General features: G+C 40.0%; 1 protein-coding gene across 1 annotated transcript in view; it reads right to left on the minus strand.

Moving 5' to 3' along the window:
• Positions 1 to 5155: 5155 nt before the first annotated feature.
• The window catches only part of RPS6KA6 (ribosomal protein S6 kinase A6), a 64473-nt gene continuing 46514 nt past the window's right edge, over positions 5156 to 23114 (minus strand). The window contains exons 16-22 of the mRNA XM_035113870.2: positions 22197 to 22286; positions 19570 to 19728; positions 18847 to 19008; positions 18286 to 18362; positions 17161 to 17278; positions 15867 to 16007; positions 5156 to 15758 (exon numbers count right to left, since the gene is read on the minus strand). Of these exons, the coding sequence (XP_034969761.2) occupies positions 15633 to 15758; positions 15867 to 16007; positions 17161 to 17278; positions 18286 to 18362; positions 18847 to 19008; positions 19570 to 19728; positions 22197 to 22286 (873 nt within the window). The 3' untranslated portion in view covers positions 5156 to 15632. The remainder of the gene's footprint in view (positions 15759 to 15866; positions 16008 to 17160; positions 17279 to 18285; positions 18363 to 18846; positions 19009 to 19569; positions 19729 to 22196; positions 22287 to 23114) is intronic.

Here is a 23114-nt window from a genome sequence, read left to right on the forward strand (position 1 = left end):
CCTCAAATTACCTGCATATACAAAATCTGCGTGTGGAATCTTTTTGTAACAACCAACCAGCACTGCCGAGGGCATTGCTTGAAAGCGCAATTCGAGAAAGGTGGATCTTAATGATACAGTCAGGGGTTTTGACAAGTAATTGGCTCTAAAATGCTCCATTTTCAGTATAGGGGGACATGGGGAGCATTGAGATGATTTAATTGCTTCTAAGTCCCTTCAGGAGTCTAATCAGTGACGGCAATCCCTGGTTAGTGTTTATCCATCTTCAGAACCTCCTTCAGGTCCTGCAGGCAATAGTAACCAAGACTGCTTTGAATGTTTAGTTTCCCCCAACGTATGTTTAAATTAATGAAATCATTTCATTAATTTAGGCTTCCTTGCATAATGTGCTTTTTGGTTCTTGAGCAGTTTCTTATAATCTGCTTTAGCATTGCTTGGTTTTTCCATGGATTTTGCTAGATTTCTTCTAGAAAGCCATGTTAAATTTTGCCAGAACTTTCACAACATCTTTACATTGTGCATCAATCCAGGCCAGGCACCCCCAAACTGCGGCCCTCCAGATGTTTTTGGCTTACAACTCCCATGATCCCTAGGTAACAGGACCAGTGGTCAGGATGATGGGAATTGTAGTCCAAAACATCTGGAGGGCCAAAGTTTGGGGATGCCTGATCCAGGCTGTATTGAACCACCTGAGTATATTGTTTGAAGCTTTTGAATTTATTGACCTGGGTCCAGGGCCATCTTAAGCATATCTGGCGCCCTGGCGCCGTGGTGCAAAGATTCCTCCGGTGCCCACCCCACCCTGTTTCCCAGTGCAGCTGTCTGGTGGGCACTGCGCACAGCGCAGCCCCCCCCCCCCGGCAGCCCTGCGCCACCCAACCTTGCCGTAGGGCCAGCCCTGCCTGGGTCTGATGCAATTTGTGAAAAAGTGTCCACCAGAACTGACAATTCATTTTCAAAGCTCTTGTGCAGAATCACCATTCAATCACTAGATAATACCTTTTGAGCGTTATTGCTTAAATTGAGTGACCATTTCAATCTTTTCACACCCAAAAGCTCTCCAGAAACACCCCTGGTCTCCTGCCTGAGGAATACATTTTATTAGGGGACCTAATAAAGGGAAGTGATCACTTTCTGTTTGTTCTTGCACTTCAAATATTTTCACATAAGAAAATAATGAGGGTGGTACTTTAACATAATCAGCAACGTGTCCACTGTTTAGATAGCTAGAATAGCTCAGTTGGTAGAGCATGAGTCTCTTAATCCCAGGGCCATGGGTTCCAGCTTCACTTTTAGCAAAATATTCCTGCATTGCAGGGAGTTGGACTAGATGGCCCTTGGGGTCCCTTCTAACTCTACAATTATATGATTCTAACTATATGAAAGAATGTAAACTGACCATCTGAGGGCTCCATGAAGAATGTTCAAATCATGAATAAAAACCCCATCCAGAAGTTTCATACCCTGCGGATTGCATTTCTTCTCCAGGAAGTAGCATGGTAAAAGAAAAAATGCCCCCCAACTCTAAACGCATGGGGAGTACGACTCCTTCTGAAGCACCTCCTGCAAACAAAGTAAAGGCAGCTAAAGCCCACAAGAACATAAATACAACCCTTCTGGATCAGATCAAAGACCCACCAAGTCCAGTAACCAACTAGATGCCTTTGAGAAGCCCACAAGCAGGACCCTGTGAGTAACAACATTCTCCCCACTTGCTTTCCCAGCAACTGGCACCCAGAGGCATATTTCCTTCAACGATGGAGGCAGAGCATAGACATTGATCGCCTAAGCCACCATTTGCCAAATCCCCTTTTAAAGCCATCCAAGTTGGGGGGGGGTGTCATTGCTACATCTCATGGGATTGTCAGAGAACTTATTGAAATTATAGCATGAAAAATTGAAATGTGTGTTGGAAGGGTTCAGCAAGTGAAGGTTGGAATGTGAAGGTTGTTTTTGCAAGAGAACCATGAGAGAAGAACAAAGCAGCATGTAAGCAAGAGGAAGGAGATAAGGATGAAGATGAAGGTCATTGCTATTTCAGAAGGCGGTTGAGCTATGCTGTGTGACTTAGCTGGCCAGAACAGTTGTGTAGGAATGTTTAAGAAAGTTTAAGTATTGCTATGCTTTTTACATGAGGTGGCACTTTCTGCTCTAGGGGGTTAAATGATGTCCATTGCAATGCTAAATAAACACCATGTTATGCTGACCTCTGGAGTCTGGATTTTATTGGCCATTCCGGCCCGAACCTGCAAGGTACTGGCTACTGAAACCCAATATTTTCCCAATAGTAAAACATTCCATAGTTTAACTACATGCTGTGTGAGGAACTATTTATTTTGTCTGTCCTGAACCTTATAACAATCAGCTTCATTATATGACCTCAGACACTAAAACTAGTGATCTTTCTCTTTTTAGAAACATTATGTGAGTCTTATTGCATATTTATAATGGTTCTACACTTATCTGTTTTTTTAAAAAAAATGAAATTGCAATATACAAGTAACTTTATAAAGAAACGGTCTGTAAAAGGGTCTGTTTTTCATCTTGCATACTGTCATTGCAAGCAGGTTGGAGGTGATTGACAAACAAGGAGTGGCACATTTTCCTGCTTCTGGTGGGCTCTGATCTGCTTGCAGTGATGATTAAGATGAAGAATATGAATGCACCCTTTGGAAGACGAGGAAGACGTGCCATTGGAAGGAATAGATTTTGCATAGCAAGCAAGATAGGGCCCATGAGCTATGGGTGCACCATACACAATAGCTTTCTTTTTGTTAACGCAGCTGTGAAAATTGGTTTGGAATCTCTTTTACCTCCAGTCCTTTGAGATATGGCATGGTTAGACTTGGACCCGAGAGGCCAGGGTTCAAATCCCCACTCGGCCATAAAGCTCACTGGGTAACCTAGGGCCAGTCACTGTGTTTTGAGGATAAAATGGTGAGTAGAACCATGTATGCCACCGTTGGAGGTATATCACCCCTTGGAGGAAAGGGGATATAAATGTAATTTTAAAAATAGCTTTTTAAAGAAAAAAGCATGGCAATACCTGTGCAAAGTGAAAAGCTGCTTAGTATGTACTTTTATAAACAGAACCAATGTATGCTGTGAGTTGGTGGCAGAATGACATCTGGAGGTTGTGATGCTACTTTTTTGAAAATCTTTATGGTTTTGAAATATTATTTTGACTTATTATTTGCTGTGGAGCATAACTGTTACTGGCAGTGCCCTTGAACAATAAACGAATCAAGGGCATTCTAGAGCCTTCACTTGGGGCAGTGGTTCACATTTTAGATTAAAAATACCAATTGCTGCCAATGTATCTTTGCTTCCCCCTGCTTATTCAGGTGTTGCTCTCCCCCTTCCCTCCATCCCCTTCTATGTATGTCAAAGGAACTATTAATAGGCTTCAGAACTGCCAGAACAAGGACATCCAAATTTGATTCCCATGGGAGAGGAAACAACTGCTCCAGCTTGATGCAGATGGTGAGGTTTATCCCAATGCCATACACTGGGTTTTTGCAAAGTGTTGCAAAAGTGGCTTTACACACACACACACACACACACACACACACAGTGAGCAGTGTGCTAGATACCCTGTTTCTCATATTTTAAGACATACCCATAAAATAAGCCATAGCAGGATTTTTAAGCATTCAAGGAATATAAGCCATACCCCGAAAATAAGACATAGTGATAGGCGCAGCAGCAATGCCGGCCGCAGCAGGAGAAGGAAGAAAAAAAATAAGACATCCCTTGAAAATAAGCCATAGTGTGTTTTTTTGAGGAAAAAATAAATATAAGACATGTCTTATAATATGAGAAACACGGTATAAACTAATGTGCACATGATTCTGCAAGTCAAGGCTGGTCCAAGACATTTTCCTATCTAAAAGGACAAGACAACATCTTTCTCTTCTTTCCCACCCCCACTTCTATACAGGAATTCACAGGGCCAGTAATTGAATATTACTTCAAAACGGGCAATAATGTGGTTTCCTCTGCCATATCCAAGAGCAGCAGACTAGATTAAGGTGTGCAGAACTAGTCATGTGACAAATAAATTATTATCTTCCAACCATGCACATCACCGAGATGGTGGCTCAATATCTTAATTTACTATTTTCTCGGCGTTGTACTCTGCAGTCGTCTGAGTCGCCGGAAGCCCCATTGTCGTGAAAGCAGATGGCGGATTATTCCCTTCCCTCTCTTGGCACAGCGTTTGCCACAGTGACAGTTTTAATCTGTTATTATTTTGTATGCGAGTTTGTTTGATGCCAATAAAGGTTTTACTTACTACACATCTGCAGGAACCCCCACACCTATCCCATGAACCATAGAACTTAAGAACATAAGAAGAGACCTGATGGATACAGGGCCGGCCCTACGGCCAGGCTGGGTGGCGCAGGACACCATGGCACCGGCCCGCCAGGAGGGCGCCGCGAGCTGCACCCACCCACTGGCCGGCTGGTCCGCCGCGCAGCTGCGCCCACGGCAACCGCGCTGTGCCTGCCCGCCCGCCGCGCAGCAGCACTTGTGGCAGCCGTGCTGCGCGCTGTGCCCGCCCGCCGCGCTGGGAAATGGGGCGGGGGGGTGCCGGAGGGATCCGTCGCTCCACGGCGCCAGGGGCGCTTAAGACGGCCCTGGATGGATAAGGCCAGTGGCTCATATAATCCAGCATATAATTATACTAACATAACTAGTTACCTAGAGCTGCACTGGATACAACCACTTCCTTCCTTCCTTCCTTCCTTCCTCCCTTCCTTCCTTTTCAAGCAGGCTTCTACCATTTGTAGAACCCAAGATACGAGACAAAATGTAGACAGTACTCTCCTCATTTTTTGTGAGGTTAGCCTGCTCCCCACTTTCAGTTTTTTACTTTGTGTCCCCCCACTCCTTCCCCGGGGAAAAAAATCCTATGCACAGTTGTGCCCAACACCTTGCAGCTGCTCCCTGCTTCCCAGCATCCACCATCTCAGGCAGCTACTTCACTCTTCCTTATAGTAGGGCTCACCCTGCAGATTTCATCGACCTTCACATGATCCCCAACACCTGTGTAGGAAGGGCCAGAAGGCTGGATGCATTCCTTAAAAATAAATGAAAAAAATAAAGAGCCCCATTTAATTGTTATAGAAAGAAAAGTGGGAATTCAAACAAATGAGTTCTAAATGGAACTTTTATTTCATTTCAATTGAAGCCCTCCTAGAACAGCCCATACCGGTCACAGAAGAGTTACAAGAGGATTGAAGAGATCAAGAGCACAGTGTCATTTTTAGATTACTTATAAAATGGTGACCCCTTGCTATGCCTTATTATTATTATTATTATTATTGAAATCTGATGACTTGAGAGATAGTATTAAAATGCACAACCATTTCATGCCATCCAATAGGATGGAAAACATAGAACTTACAAGCAGAAGAACAACTGGATCTCCTATGGAAAGCAATAAGAAACATATAGGATATGCCTCTTTTAAAATTCCTTCTAAAGCAGGAAATCTTTATCTAATATATCTGCAGTATTGACTTTTTGATGCCTTCACGGAATAGGGGAAACTCCAGATGTATCTTCAATACCAAAGTTACAGGCAGCAGAATACTGGCTAGCCTCCCCTTTGAAAAGAACAGCAAATACAAATGGCACTAATGGAAACAAAATCAAATAGTTCCAAAGTTATGAAAAAGAGCAAAAAGGAAACAAATAAATCATTCAACACTGAAAATAAACTGAACAGCAGCCCTCCCCCCAAAAAACACAATTGTACATCCCTATGTGAAGGTGAACAGTAAGCCAATGCACATATGCAGATGTTAGAGTACTCAGATCTCACAGGCATGTTCCAGATTCACATCTATCATTCACTCAGCATTTGCTGCATTTGTCACACTGCATTTGAACATGTACATGCAGGAGGTCTTCACACCAGTTCTTGTATGCAAAAATCATTCCACATGGCCTGGAACCCTGAGTGTCTGGGGCTGCAGATCAAGAGGATAAATCTTTGCACAATACATGAAGGCCCTGTCCTTGCAGATGTTTGTACCGTGTGTATAGAAAGTTGTGGGGCGGGGAGATATTTAGTGGGCATGTAGGGGCAGAGCTACTTATTCTGGCCCAGTTCCCCTCTCATGTGTTGGGAGCCTGCATGTGGCATTCTTCTGAAGAGGGTCAAACATGGACTTGTTCCTCTTTATGTCAAGCATCCACACCTTTTAACATGAAGTTGCCCTTGTTCCAGTCACCCTGTTTTTGTAGAACTCAAACCCGGTGTTCTGCGCCTGAGGGGGGGGGCATTTTACATAGACAGACATGCATTGTGATTTGAGGTTCGTAAAGTAGGAGCCTGCTTCACGACTTTCCTCAGCCTCTGAGGCCCTTCCCAATGTTGCCAGAGTGATATTGGATGGTGGGGACAAGAGGATGGACTTTTTTCAGTGTGTATTTTGTTTACAGCATTTATACCCTGATCTTTAGCTGTCAGTGTGGCTTCCAAAAATGTGTCCTAATAAGGTTTGTACCCATATCTCTATACTATACTAATCTGCTGTTTTTACTTGTATTTTATATTGCTGATTTTATACTTTGGCACCATCTTGAGTTGGAATGTGTCTAGAAAGGCAGGGTGTAAGTTTTATTATAAATATGTGTTGTCATAGGAAACTAATCAAATACTGCTGTACCTTAGTGAGGAACCACCACTACCTGATGAGCTTAAAGGGTTTGATTTTTTAAAAACTTGTAAGTCCTTGGAAACTGTATAATTCCAACACTGGTGCATCCACTATACGGGGGGGGGGGTATTAAATGACACGTTCTCTCTCTCTCTCCCTTTTCCTCTCAGAAGCACGTATGAAGCCAAATAGTACACTGCTCACAATAGTGTGAATGACACTCTTTATGAAAAGGCTTACAGGTATATGCTATGATTAAGCCCTGTAAGAATAAGTTTGGGGAGGGGTTGCCAACAATTTTTGCGTCACTGAGCACATTTGAAATTTTGAGAACATGCTCTGGACAGCAGTGACACCAGTTGCACAATGGTGCCACAGGGGTGTGGCATAAGGCAAAATGGCTGATGTGGAGGCATGACCTAACACAAAACATCTACCACATCTAAAAGAGCAGAAAAAATAGATCTGCTCTAGGGTTGTGGGACTGTATGCAGCACATTAGAGGGGGTGGGCATGGGAAGAGGAAGAAAGGGAAGTATTGTGTGAGTGGAACTCTGATTGTGTAGAATTGGATTCAACTTTATGTTAGGAAGAACTGGTGCTGACAACATGCTCCCAGAATACGGCAGCTATTCCTGTGTGACAAAAATTTTAAGAGGGCTGAAGAGAAGACGTAAATGTCAGCAATGCAGGCTTTGGCACAATCTTTACCTTACTCTTACTCCTGAACATATGTGTGTGTGTACACACACACACACACACACTACTCCACAGCATGTGCACAATCTTAGTGGGGCCTTACATTGAGAGGAATTTAAGTTCAAGTAACTGTAGGAGCTTTGATGAAAAATTAAGAAGATTCAAAACTAAAAATGATCAAAATTGTGTCACTTGGCAAACCTTATGCGTGTGAGTGTGAGCATCTAAAATATATCTAGTACCCATGGACCCTTAAATTTAAAGATGCTTCTCACAAACTTTCAACGAAAGCAATAACGAAAACACAGATTTCTATGCTGTCTTTGGCATATGTCATGATTCAGAGAGAGAAAGCATACACTGTCTTTAGCAGCATGGATGCAAAGAACAACATACTATGTAATACAATACCGGCTACATCCTTAAGTAGAATGTAATACAACACAAACTTTAATGTCAATATATACAGAGCCTTAAAACAAAACTTTTTTTTTAAAAAAAGGAAGACAACCTGAACAAAATAAATACAATATGATACAAATCCACAATGTCTTGAGAAATGAATGTTATAATGTTAACAACAGGGTTGAAGTGGGTAGGACTTGTGACTTTAAATCTGTAAGAAAATGCTGTACCCTCAAATAGCATGTATATAAACACTGCGTAATTTGCTGTCACGTGATGCTTTTTCCAGGTTTTGAAATTCACAGCCAGGCACATGCCCAAACAGGTTCAAAAATGTAAACTAGGCAATGGTCTGGTTCCGACATAACATTGAAGACTACCTTGGTTAATTAACCATAGGTTCCCATTACGTCTAAAAGGGGGAAGCTATAGTTACAAAGCTCAGAACAAACCAAGAGCTTCAAACCTTGTTCCAATTTTTGGACCTATAGTTTACCACTTTAGATGTAAGAGGAAACCATGACTAACTCAAGTATGAAGAGGAAGGAAGCAAAGAAAGGGAAGTGAGGACAAGCCCCGTGCATATCTTGGCTTTATACACAGAGTTGTGTTATGTCTGAATCAAACCATTCAGTGCAAGAATGCCAAAGTGCTTGGGACGGTGGAAGAATGCAGCATAAGTAAAAGTCAATTGCAACCATAGTTTTCCCACACCCCTTTTAATATGAACATTTCCATCCTAGAAAAGGGATACCGCTTCTGCTCATTTCTTCAGCAACTTAACCCAACACAATTTTTCAGTTTAATAAAACTTTTCTGATGTCTTTGTCCATGGACAGCAGTCACGAAATTAAAAGACGCCTGCTTCTTGGGAGAAAAGCAATGACAAACCTAGACAGCATCTTAAAAAGCAGAGACATCACCTTGCCGACAAAGGTCCGTATAGTTAAAGCTATGGTTTTCCCAGTAGTGATGTATGGAAGTGAGAGCTGGACCATAAAGAAGGCTGATCGCCGAAGAATTGATGCTTTTGAATTGTGGTGCTGGAGGAGACTCTTGAGAGTCCCATGGACTGCAAGAAGATCAAACCTATCCATTCTTAAGGAAATCAGCCCTGAGTGCTCCCTGGAAGGACAGATCGTGAAGCTGAGGCTCCAATACTTTGGCCACCTCATGAGAAGAGAAGAATCTTTGGAAAAGACCCTGATGTTGGGAAAGATTGAGGGCGCTAGGAGAAGGGGACGACAGAGGACGAGATGGTTGGACAGTGTTCTCGAAGCTACGAACATGAGTTTGACCAAACTGCGGGAGGCAGTGCAAGACAGGAGTGCCTGGCGTGCTATGGTCCATGGGGTCACAAAGAGTCGAACACGACTAAACGACTAAACAACAAAACTTTTCTGAAGAGGGTATTCAGGAACTATATGTGGAAGAACTGCCCATTTGTAATTTAAATCTGCATTTACTTACATGAAACCCCCCCACCCCATAAAAAGATGGCTTTTGACTTCAATTTTTTTAAAATTCACCTATTAGTTTCTGCTACTCAGTATCTCTACTTCCACTGCAAGTCTATATTAACACAAATAACTAGTTTTATAATTATCCTCTAGCAATACTGCAGAGTGGGCACAACCATCCCTCAATCCTCATAGGAGACAAGGAGCTAAAAACCACTGAGACCTTTCCCTGTTTAAGGTGTGCTAAAATGAAGGCAACTCTGCAAGGACTCTAATGCATCTGCACAACAACTGCTATTCAGTTCAAAGAGTGTGCATAGTAGACTTTTCTAGCGGGTTGATAAACCTAGCCACTGTGTAATTGGAAGACCCTTCCCTTGTTGTCTAACACAGATTGGGATCATACTGCCAAGTGCAGAATGAATACATGTCTGTTACAGGCCCAACCACCACTTTCCACCAACAGGACTATTCTAAATATGGGTAAAATTGGTTTGCCAAAAAATATAGCTCCTATTGGATCACATACTAAAAGTAATCCCTGTATTTAATGCTAATGTATTTAAATGACATATTTACAACAAAAAATAACTAGTGGCTTTTAAAAAATGACAGAGTGCCCATTTTGAATAGGGCAGTCAACAAGTGCTATAATATAAAATCTGGGCTTTGAAACACACATAATTTGGTTTACTGAAGCCGTCTTGAAGTCACACAGGTTATTTCTCTTTATATGATGCATCTGAATACAAGTGTGTGGATCCTTTGCTACCCCCATCAATTGACTCACAATTAGGATATATTTTTTAACCCAACCAGACAGCCAAAGCCCATTGTTTATGGGCTCACACGCAGCTGTGCCTGTAGACGTTTTATGTTACGCTACTGTGTACTTGCCAGCAAACTGTTTCTGCTACATAATTTTCAAGGCTTCCTACTTTTTCAGGGCTTCCCCCCTGCCCCAAAGGCAAGGTAGAAAATCAAAGAGGCCATGTGGTGTAAGTTGCATCCGCATTACCCAATCTTTCAGGGTACCACTACCCCAAAGGAAGATCGTCCTGAGCAAGCAGCTTTGCCATGAAAACATTAGTCACTGTTTTTTTCATGCAGTCTACCAAAGCAAGAGGCAAGAAATGTGGGCCACAGCTTGGAGAAAGACAAATATGATTAAACAATACAGTACACTGATTTTCCAACAGGTATTTGGGCATTGAGAGCCTCACAGTCCCCAAACGATGGGTTTTGATATCATGATAAATAATTTTGTCACATGTCTATGATTACTTCAGGTGACTGAATTAAAGCAGCCTATGCACATATAACCCAAAGGTAATTTTTAAAATTTGTATTGCATTTTAGCAATGTGCAATAATATATAATATATAATCAAATCTGAGGAGACAGTATACTAATCACTCAGCAGTGGTGCTCTGAATGCAGTAGTCCTCACATTGGGAGCTCCAACACAGGTAGATTTCTTAAGAAGTATTTCACGAGAAGCAACACTTTAGATGACAACCAGGACACAGTTAGTGGTAGAAAACTCTATGGGGAGGGTGGGAATCTAATCACACAGGCACAATGGAGTCTCAGAGCACATAATCAAGACCATCCAACTGGGATTAGTTTGACTCATAGAATGGGTACATTTACCCTCAAAACAGCCAATTCACACTAGCCAGTGGTCCTCATGAATGCTTGCAAATATACAGGGCCACTTCTGAGCTTTTGGTTAGGAGATGCCATTTATATGAACAGGCAGCTCCACACAGGGGGCTGTGTTGCAATTTCTACAATGACAGCAGCTCTATAAATGGGGGTGGGCACTGGATGGAATGCCCCCATGGGAGCCTGGATCTCCCGGGACGCCGATCCTATGAGCGAAAACAGGCTCCATGACAAGAGAAATATTGGATATAAGTCGTGGACATGCTTCAGACAAGGAAAGAAGATTAATTCTGCTAAGCTCAGCCACTGAGAAAACAAAATATAACAGAGGAATGTACCCAAGAGCAAGAAATGGTATGTGACAGAGCTGAAGGGGGGAGCAAGAACTTTCTAACTCTGGTTTACTGTGCCTTACAATTTACTTAACAAAACTCCCTCCTGAAGAACTGTAAACAACATTTATAAAGCAAGCGAGATCGGAAAGTGGGAAATTTATTGAATTAATATGGTTTCTTAAATATATAAACTGTGTGAATTGAAAATATAAATAATCGAAGTATGTATTTTTGGATTCGCTTGGAATGTGGTTAAAGATTCCTTAAAACATGGACATCAAAGAGAAGCAATCTCATTAGCAGCTGGAAACTTGTCAAGAAACTTCTGAGTTATGACGCAGTTATAATTTAGACTCCGCCATACTGGAGATAAAGCCGGCTACGATATTAGTCAAAGGGGGAGAGAGCCATAAATAAGACATTAGATGTGTGTTTATAGTTCTGACCTGGCAAAATCTACCCTGAAAGGCTATATTGAGTAGCGATCTGGAGAAATCACCACAGAGGCTTAAAGATTTGATATATGGGGAGTGCTCAAAGATGGCGGCTGCTGGCTGTAAGAAGGATCTTTGGATTTCTGGACGGACTTAGCAAGATACCAGCGTGCGGCGAGACAGTGCTAATTTACAGAGGAATCATAGGCATAAATTCACACAGAAACACATACGGTTTGATCAAACTTGCTTCCTCAAATAACTCAGGGGCTTGAAAGAAGATAGAAGGATTTTAATAGATTATTGGATAAGATCTGGACTATATTGATTAGAAAGGAGTGATTATAAGAATACTAGGTTTTCTGAGTCTGAAGCATGGGAAGTCAAATTTAAATTTGTAGAATTTGGCAGAAGATTTGGGTTAATTGTTTAATTGATATTTGTATAATTTGAAAATGGATTAGATATTTAAATTGGAAAATCTAATAAAATGTTTATTTCAAAAGGTTTTCATTGTCAAAATATTGCAGCTCTATAAATGGGGGTGCTACAAGTGTGGATGTCGTAACAGTCACACTTTCAATCTGCCACACAGAGGTGGCAGTTCATTCAAATTTAATCTCCACATAGAGGTCCTTGTATAGGTGCCACTACCTAGTGCAAACCAGCCCTTAGTGCAGTAAAATTCATTCTGAGAGGTAAAAGCAAGGATGCTAATCCACTTTAGCGTATGGCAACCTATGGTATGATCATTCAATGTAGGGCTATCACTGTGGATGTTCTGTATGTGCTGATGGCACACACACAGAAATAATTTAGTATCTTTCAAATTGCCTGTCATGAGTCTTGAATAAGGCACTTCACTCTTTCAGCATAAAAAGAAAGAAAGAAAGAAAGAAAGAAAGAAAGAAAGAAAGAAAGAAAGAAAGAAAGAAAGAAAGAAAGAAAACAGAACAACTTTGCTTGAATCAAAGAAATGGTCCATTTAGCATGGACCCCTATTCTGGTTTTAAAAGGAAGTGCACACCAAATCCTATACTCCATTCCCTGATATCCATTCTTCTACCTTGTGGTGGTGAGGAAGAAGGGCAACAATACATTTGGCTGGATGCCCCAATCCCCAATCCTAATTGACAGCGATGTTTCTAACTTCCATTACTGCTTTCCCTAGAAAGAATTATCCATGTTCTAGCCATGTTGTAGGAAAAACAAACAAAAATCTGGTGGCACCATAAAAAGAAACGCACTGTGGCAACTTGCATGGATCACAGTATATAAAATAAGATGTAACATCACTTTTCAAATCTGTTCCACATTACTTTTGAGGGGGCGGGGAGGTTTTAAGAGGGAGAATGCCAATACCCAGGGCTTTTTTTCAGCCGGAACTCACTGCAACTCAGTTCTGGCACCTCTCAGGTGCGTTCCATTGTCATTAGAAGTGAACAAGGGAGGCATTCATGGTGAGTTCTGGCATCTCTATTTCTTTTCTACTCTATTATATTCTGTGCTTTATGCTATGTAAGCATAATTACAAATGTGAATAATTTTTTCTAACAAACAATTCCATCTGCCACCCTCTTCTTTCAACATACCGGTAGCTGGATACTTCTGTTACTTTACAGTCTCCCACAGATTTAGCTAATTTGGTATTACCAACAAACCAGTATTTGTTAATAGCAGCTAGCATAGAACAAGGATGTTCTGAGCTCAAATCCCCATTCAACCATGCACCATGAGCCAGTCACTATTTCTCAGCTGGTTAATCTCACATGGGTTTTATGTTTCAACTCTAGTTCAAAGGATCTGTTGTGAAAAGTCCCTGCCCAGGACCCAAGAGAGTCATCCAGTCAGAATAGACAGCACTGGGCTATGTTTGCTGACCAGGTATAAGGCAGTTATATAGATTTGGGGAAAGGGAAGGATACACCAAACACACTATCCAAAATTCTTTGGAAGAATGGGACTTTAAACTGTAAAATATTAAGTCACACTTTCACTATTCAAATAAATGAGGTATCTATACTCTTCTTTACTCATATAATTTTATGCTCATAAACTAGGGTATATGATTTATTGAATTTAGAAACTGCATTCTATTTCAGGTGTTCAGCTCCAGCTGCTCTGTTATTCCCAACGGAAGCATCAACAAAAATGATATGATCTCCCAGCATATTTAACAATATGTTAAATAGCTAAAAACTAGTTAAGTTCTTCATATTTAGTCACATGGAATGGAGTTTATTTTCCCTGACTGAATTAGTGGTTATTCCAAGAACTCACAATAAAAAAAGGTGATCATATATTATCAACATGAGGGTTTTTATTGGGGGAAGGTTCCATCTGATCTCATCTTGCAACATCTCAGAAGCATATTCTGTGGCCAAATATTGTGAGATACAGTCTAGGCTAAGGCTTACTGAAATGTACTTCTTTTAAAATTCACATCTTCGGGGTAACATACACCAGTTTGCAAATCCAATGTGGGCTAACGTTCAGCTGCTGACCTTATGCTTAGGATTGGTTATGGCCACAACAACTAGAAATTGCAGACTTTTCTCTACTTTCTCCATTGAGACAAATTCTCCAGAACAGATTTAAAAAATATTTAGAACACATTTCAAAACTTAGATCTGATCCAGGACTTTGAAGGGCTTAAAATGGATATTCATCTTTGAATTGTTTATAAAGGGTCTGGAAAAAGAAATTATGTACTAAATTCCTATAGAAAGTATGAATAAATTAAAAAAAATTATGAAATATGAATATGTTTTTTTTAAATAAAAAAGTCAGCATCTTATAATTCATGGTGAAATGGTGGAAAGGGAAGGCAACAAGAAGAGAACACAGTGGACTATCAAGGTAGCTTCAATTGCCTGTCAAGAGTAATAATGGCAATTCTATAGGTTCTTGCTCTACAGGGCTTGTATTCAAAACCTCAGTGCAGAAACAATTATCAGCCCTTCTACAGTAAATGAAAGGGCACAGCCCATGTTTTGCAAATGTATACAGTACTGACAATGGAACATACCTAATCCCTTATCACAGAATGATAATATTGTTGGAGGGGGGCTCATCTAGATCACCTCACAGTCCTAGATATTCTATTCCTAATTGTCTTATTCTATACCTAAAGCATACCCAAGATGCCTACTCACCCTTTTCTTCAAAGCCTCCGAGGATGGAGATGTCATATGTATGTTAAAAATATTGTAGGGTTTATCATTCTAACCACCAACACCTCACAGCAGTCTTACACAAAAGCACTCCTGGGCTGACCAATCCTACAGTTCTAGTGATGGCTTTCACACTACGATGAAATGCAGGTTCATGGCTGATTCCCTTTGTACATTTTCTTCAGTTGCCTGTTACCAGGCAGATTTGGGGCTTCAATTTTAGCATACATGAGTTTTGCACCGGCACATCCTTTTCAGTTATCCTTATCTTGCTGTACCAATGAGTTAAGTGAATGGAGTCCATTGGTAAAGTGACCAATTTACAAAACTAGAGCACATAAGTTTGATTTTGTTTCGTTATTTTACAATAGGGCCAGATAGCAAAAATACTAAAACACTGACTATTTTCTTTCAATTTTAAATTTACAACTTGAGCAGTATTGATGGTCCCCTAAACCATTTATTTATAAACTGGGAAAAACTATACAGTATTTAAAAGTATTAACATAATGCAACAGATCTTTGAAAAGGACCGTGTACAGAAAACTCCTCATGATCATTATGATGTACCCTGATGCTTTGTTTCAATGAATCACTGACACTTCCTGCAAAATGTGTGGTGAATCCCAATGAACCTGTGGATATCTTCTCTTTCTTCAACAGAATTCAAGTAGTGTAGGAGGAACTTGTATATGCCTTTTAAATCACAGGCCAGGCAGATACAGATACAGAGCCACTTATTGAATTTTTTTCTCTTGCTCCACTTTGGTTAAGTGCCCCGGTGGAACTATAAGTCGGTTGATGTTAGCTTTTTCATGCTCCGTCGTTGAGCTAAGCTTGAAGCTGCAACAGGCTCCAACACAGGCTGAAATGTCTTGTTATTCAGTGCAGAATAGGTGGCAGCCATGGCACCCTAAAAGATAATGAAATTAAAATAGATCATGATATCCTGATGAAGAATAACAAAAACAAAACCCCAATCTCCCACAGGTAACAACAGATTAATTAGTTTCAGTTTTACCTTTACTAGATGAGGTGCATCTTGCCTGTTTAGCTGGTAATGTGGCAGCTGGTCCCTACATGCTATCCACGAATGCTTAAGTACTTGCTCTGCAGTATATCGCTGATGTGGATCTACATGCAGCATATGAGATAGCAAATCCTAAAGCAAATTGGACAGATACAACTGTTATAACCAAATATAAGCAGTGAAAGATTGGATCCTTTTGGTCTTATCAATCATATAAAACATTCAAGTGATCTTTCTTCTGAAGCAGTTAACACTCATACGAAGAGAGAAGCCCAAATGAAAAAGAGCACCATGTGCGCATCAGAGCCCACATGAGTCCCTGAATTTTCCTCAGAGATTTAAACATACAGTAAATTCCAAAAAAGCAATAGAACATGTTCTAAATTTTAATTTTGTATAAAGCAGTCCCATGTTGCTTTATGTTGCTTTTGGCCAGCACTCATAACCCACTTAAGCATGTTGCAGATGTAATATTTCCATCTCTTACAGAGAACGTTCTATGGGCTCTATTAAAAGTCTCAATTGCATTTTGTAAATTCAGTAGAATAGTTTCAGAAGTAGTAAATTATACGTTATCATCTTTTAAATAATTATTGATCAAAGGTGCTATATGTGATTAATATATATACTGTTAGCATTTATTCTATCCTATGGGTAACATCAAATGTTAGTCATACACTGAGTGGAACCACCGACGTCAATTGACTTATGTCCATTTATTTTAATAGGTCTATTCCAAGTTTGATTTAGTTTAATGTCACCCTATACTTTTAAATGTGACCTTTCATAGTTTTAAAATTCCACTGCTTACATATAAATCTAAGCTAAACATGAACTTCTGATTTCGGAGATGAGGCACAGTAAAAGTCTCAGACATCAAATGCCATAGGAAAACAAGATAATTGAATGTCAAAATAAATGGGCTCATAATTTACATACTATCTATCCATATATATAGAAATTTAATGAGTTTTTAAATAATTAAAGTTCATGCAACACAAATTCTACAACAGCAGCTTGGGCCTGAGTTTTGTAAATAACAAAAAGGTTGCTTTTTCTACCTCTGATAAATACCTTAGGAGCCAAAAGTGACAGAGGCCAAAGTGATGCTTTCAGTTCTGCTTCAAGACAAAATTACCTTTCAAATGTTTACAGAGAAAGGCCTTAAAGGTAAGTTTGTTGTTGATGTCGTAGTTTGAATTATTGATCCTAGCCAAAAATGTTATTCTGATGTTTCACACAGTTACCTGTATTTTATAAATCATAAGATAAAATACATTTACACCTTTGCTGCGTCTGAAACAGTGTCCCAGTTGCCTCCACTTAAAGAAAAATTCCCACTGCCTATTCGTAACAGGATTTCCTCAGGGGTATCATTGGGACCATTGGCAAAAGGAGTATACCTGGGTTCCAATACAAAAGAACAAGATTAGAATAATACAATAATTTTAACTGACACCACTGAAGCCTATTGACTATGAGGTATCGAATTTCATGTAGGACGCCACTTGTTTCACCTGTGCTAGACTATAGAGAAATAGCTACAGCCACATAAACAAACCAGTGTGGTATAGTGGTTAGTGTGCTGGACTAGGACCTGGGAGACCACTTAGAGATAAAGCTCACTGCATGATCTTGGGACAGTCACTATCTCTCAACATACCTCACCGGCTTGTTGTGATGGTAAAACAGAGAGATGGAGAAGTATGTAGGTGTCAAGGCGGGGGTTGGGAGCAAGTCCGCAAAAACTTACAAGGTGTCTGTGAAGTTAACTCTTTATTCAAAGAAACAAAACAGTGCAGACCTAGTGGTCACAGCAACTCTTCCCAGTAGGTCTTGCCCCGATGAGGCTGTTGCAAGGACTGAAGGTGCCCACCTTCCACTGCTTCCTAAGGTTCCTCCTCCCTTGGGTCCTTCCCCAGCAACCTGAAGCTCCTTCATTTTGTCTCTCTTTGCTCTGCCCTATTCATCCTTCTTCATGTTCTGAGAGATCAGGGAGGAGGGGAGATGGTCACAGCAGCAGCAGGAGACATATTGGCTTCTTTAGCAGCCTGTTTCCACTCTGCCTCTTGGTCCTCCTCCTCACCAGCCTAGGCTTCTGCTTCTGGACTGCTCTCTGCCACAGCCTCTTCCAGCTCACTAAACCCTGTTAGCTCCTCAGCTTCTGAAACCTCCTCTTCTACTGCTCCCTCTTCTACTACTTATAGTTGTTGTGCCACCCATCCCATGGCTCTGAGCCTTCTTCCCCTGGAGGATCCCCAGCTTGTGCCTCCCACCACTCTTCCTGCATACAGCCAGTCCGTGACAGTACAACACCTTGAGATCCTAGGAGAAAAGGTGGGATATAAATGTAATAAAATAATAATAATAAAACATTCAGTACAATGATTAAATTAAAAACACTTCTTACCCAGCCAACATTGTATAAAGAAGGACACCCAAGCTCCAGATATCACAAGCAGCATCATATCCCTGTCTCATGAGAACCTAATGAAATAGAGAAGAATAAACAGTTTGATTTTTCTGCCATGAAATGACTATAATTTGAAAGTCCCAACTAACAGCTTAAAAGAAATTCTCAAAAATATGCTAGTCACAGTAGCTATGATTTCAGAAAGGTTCTGGTTAAAGATGACAACAGGTAATATTGAAAATCAGTTTCTATGCATGTGCTTTAACATTGTTAAAACGTATTCGTAACATATTTATTTTGCAAAGCTTTGCTAACTGCCTTGAGCTATGAGAACAGCTCTCTACAAATGTGATAAGTAAACAATTTGATAAAAAAGTAACAAAACAATTAACCATTTGCAATTAGAAGATACAAGGCAAATAGAAAGCTCATACCAATGACAAACCTAGTTGGTCTCTAAGGTGCTACTGGAAGAAATTTTTTTTAGATAATGTAACTACTTTCTTGAGATGTCACAAGAGCATGTGCAAATAATATACAATAAATTCAGCAGCATACCTCTGGCGCTACAAAGTTGGCAGTGTAGCAGGGGGTTAAGAGAAGCCCATTCTCCCCCCGAAGTTGTTTTGCAAAACCAAAATCACAGATCCTGATGGAGTCAGCATTATTAGAATCGTCCATATATAAAATGTTACTGGGTTTAAGGTCTCGATGCACCACCTTAAAAATACACAAACAAATGTTAAACTGAAAACTGAAAAAAGCAGGAAATGATACCGTAATTTGGAGCTTTTTCAATTTTTTAAAAGAAAGAGACAAATACTTAGACGCAGAATCAATACAACACGCATGTGGGCCCAATATGGGTGATTTAATTAGATACTATTCATAGCATAAATGCAACTTAACCAGGCTGCTGATTTAGACTGCAATCTTAAGAAGAGGGGATAAGGAATAAACCTTTTTGAGATTGATGAAACTTATTTTTGAGTAAGCATGCTTTCATTAATTTTTTTTAAGAACCGATGCTTGCTTTTCCATCATGAAAGCAGACCCAGATTTTAGTCACTAGCGAACAGATTTCAGAATAAATGACTATTGTAAATTTACTTTGACCTTATTGCTTACCTAATCAAACTCTTGAACACAATATCCTACAGTCCTGTTTACTACCGGTATGTGGAGTACTGCTTAGTTTAAAGTTACTCCACAATATTAACAACATATTAGAATATATACAAATGTAATTACTATACAATAACAAAAATAGACATAACTTACTCCTTGACAATGAAGGTAGTCAACTGTTTTAGTGATCGTAAACAATACAGCACTTGCTTCCCGTTCTGAGAAATACTTTTGTCTGAGTATACGATCCAGTAGTTCACCTCCCTTCATTAATTCTGTGACAAGGTAGATATATTTACCATCATCATACACCTGCGGAAATTAAATGCATATGAGTAATGTAAATATTCCCAGGCATCTGATTACTTGAGAAAAGTGTGAATCAAAGTCATATAATATATTCAACTACTGTAAGTTTAACAGCATAAACCTACTGAAGTTCATACACCTAACAGAGTCATGCGTATTAATTTCAATGTTTCATCAGCTCTAGTTTCATAGTTTCAAGGTCAAAGCGTACCATTCATGTACGCTTTGAATGGTACATGATTGGTACGCTTTGACCTTGAAACTATGAAACTAGAGCTGATGAAGAATAAACCGAAACAGGGCCTTGTCCTGGATTTCTAAAAACTGGATTGCTACTGGAATTTGTCTTATTATTATCAACTTAAAACTTTCTAAAAATTATTCCTTTACCTGGCCAGAGCTCTTGGAATCTTTTCATTTGATTTTCTCAACTCTCCAAGGACTCCAATTTATTTGTATTAATTTCAATGTATCAACTCTGAGTAAAATGACCCAAAAAAAATCTGAATTACAGAGTCAAATTCCAGTATAGGAAGGGCATCCCTTTCCCTGGCAGGAAACAGGATCATGCAGCCCAGGCAGCAGGATTTAATCTCCACTCAGCACCAGATGAGCAGAGATAAAAGATCAGCACAAGACTAGGGGAATTAAAAGGGAAAGGGGACACTTGCAAAGGCTTTTGCAAGGCTCCTCTGCTTCCAAATACCAAATCGTGTGCCAAACTTTCAGGCAGCATTTTGCAAGCAAAGGCAGGGTGCAAGAGAACTTTCTTTCTCTCCTCCCAGTTTATTGATGTGAAAGAGAAAAAGAAAGGCACATAAACAGTGGATCCTGTTTTAAAGTACTTGGCACACTTTGGAGCACCCACCCCATCATTTAAAGGAGGTGGTAACTACTGCAAAGGGTGCTTTGCAGCTTTAAGATAGACTGCTAGAGTATTTAGCTTTGCAAGTCTTTGTGTGTTTCTCTTTTAAAACTTCAACAGTGGTTTGAAGGAGAAGTGAAGGATGACATGCAAAGCTGCACGAGGGATTTTGACAGATGGGCATTTCTGTCCACCTTTCATTATTATTATTTATTCAATTTTATTCACCCATCATCTGAAGTTCAGAGGGTGGTATACAAAAACCACAAAAAATTCATAACATAATAACAAACAATCTCCTCATACACTGTTTAAAAGGTCATAGGTGTTTTAATTAGGCAAAGTCATAGGAGCAGAGAAATATTTTTGCCTGGCACCTAAAGATATGCAACGAAGGCACTAGGTGAGCCTCCCTGGGGAGAGCACTACAGAAGCAGGGAGCCACTGCACAAAAGGTCCCCTTCTCAGGTTGCTGCCCTTCAGACCTCTTTCAGAGGCAGCACAGGAAGGGGGGCCTCATATGATTGCAGGGTCTGTGTTGGTTCCTATGTGGAGAGGTGGTATTTGAGGTATTGCAGTCCAGAGACTTTATAGGTCAAAACCAGCACATAGAATTGGGCCTGGAAACTTACTGATAGCCAGTTTAGTTGGTCCAAGATGGATGTTATATGCTCAAACTGCCTTGCCCAGTGAGCATATTGCTGACAATGTACTCCAAAATTCTGGATGATCCTACTCAGCAGTTTCATGTGGATGTTAAAAAGCATTGGGGGGGATTGAACCCTGAGGAAACCCCCCCATTACAGGCTCCAGAGGAGTGAAGAGCACTCCCCAAGCATCACCCTCTGGAAATGACCATCCAAGTAGGACCAAAACCACTGCAAAGTGGTGCTACCCAGCCCTAATTTCAACAGCCGCTCCAAAAGGGTATCATGGTTGATGATATCTAAAGCCACTAAGAGGCTGAGGAGAATTAACAAGGACAAATTTCCGCTGTCTCTCTTCTGAAAGATGTCATCATGCAAGGTGACCTAAGGAATTTCTGTGTCAAAATTCTGACTGAAATGGATCTAGGAAATCAGATTGTCTATGACACCAGGTGATTGGCAGGTGCTCACCTGTCAAATAAGGCCCAGAGGGGCCTGGTAAGAATCTGTCTCCTAGAACCAAAAATATTATCCATCCCTAGTTCTAGCAGATTCAAATGCACATTTACTAAGGCCACACTGGTGTTTCATTTCACTATCTGTGTGAGTCAATAAACAAAATGAAACTATGTGCAAATGAATTCCAGGCAACGCTAACATACTACCAATTCCCGCAGAGATTACATCATTTCTTATGCAGGAAGGTGCACAGATATATGTGTGGACCTCTATGTCTGTGGGGTTTAGAAAACAGGCACAGTCTTGTCTACAGCAATGGTCACATTGCATTACATTCAATTATGGTAATGGCCTTTTAATGAGGCACAATGAAATATTTTCCTGAAAATTATTAAAGAGGTTGAAATTTCTATATTCTAGTGAAGAACAGCAAGAACTTGTTTAACTAAATCCATGTTTACAGACAGTATGCTTTTTCAGAAATCAATTAGAATACATACATCTTTTAAAGTAATAATGTTAGGATGCTGTCCATAGCGCATTAGAATCTCAATTTCTTCAGAGGGATCTCTTTTACTTTTGTCAATTATCTGGAAAGATTAAATGGCATGCAGATGTTACACAAATGTTACACATTTAAATGAAAACAGTTATATAGTAACAATAATATATAAACAACTTTAAAAACCTGTAAACCACAATAAACATAGTGTTTGTAGGCATACATCTGAGCAAGTGCTCTACCTCTAAGAGAGGTTATTTCAAGGAGTACAGTCCAGTTAAGACCATGTAAATAGTATGCTTTTCCAAATAAAATTATATTGAGTTGGAATACAAATGATTGGCTTGCTTAAGAGAAGGAATCCAGGCTGGATGTTCCCTGTACTACTCTTAGCTCATGTAACAGCTACTAAAATGAGTAACATCTTTCCAGTTTTGGGAGCTCTGCAACCAGCATAAAATAATCCCAGTTTTAGAGGGGTTTCAGAATAATACCACATAAACACAGAGAAAATGATTCCTCTCAATTTTTTTGTTCAGTGATAATATTATTTATTTAAAGACTATGTTGCACAATGTTTTCGCTGCTGGGCGGTTACATATGAGGTGCCAATATGGGAATCTTTATGAAAATTCCTCCAGCACACATTGTATTTCCCCACCCCGTTTGTATTGTGAACCAATTTCACAGGTGACCTGTGAGCTAGCTTGAGAGGCCCCCCCCCAATGCCAACTGAAACATATATTAAAAGCTTGGATGCCCATATTTTATTTTATTCAATTGGTTTGTTTTTAATTCCTCTGCAAAGTCTTTTCCCCACACAACTTTCAATCCCAAGAAGATAAGTAGTATTTTTAAAAATTGCATAAATTTTGACAGCAGGCCTTCCAAAAATTTGAGGGGATGAATCACCTGT

The sequence above is a fragment of the Zootoca vivipara genome, chromosome Z (genome assembly GCF_963506605.1).
Source record: "Zootoca vivipara chromosome Z, rZooViv1.1, whole genome shotgun sequence".
Lineage (NCBI taxonomy): Eukaryota > Metazoa > Chordata > Lepidosauria > Squamata > Lacertidae > Zootoca > Zootoca vivipara.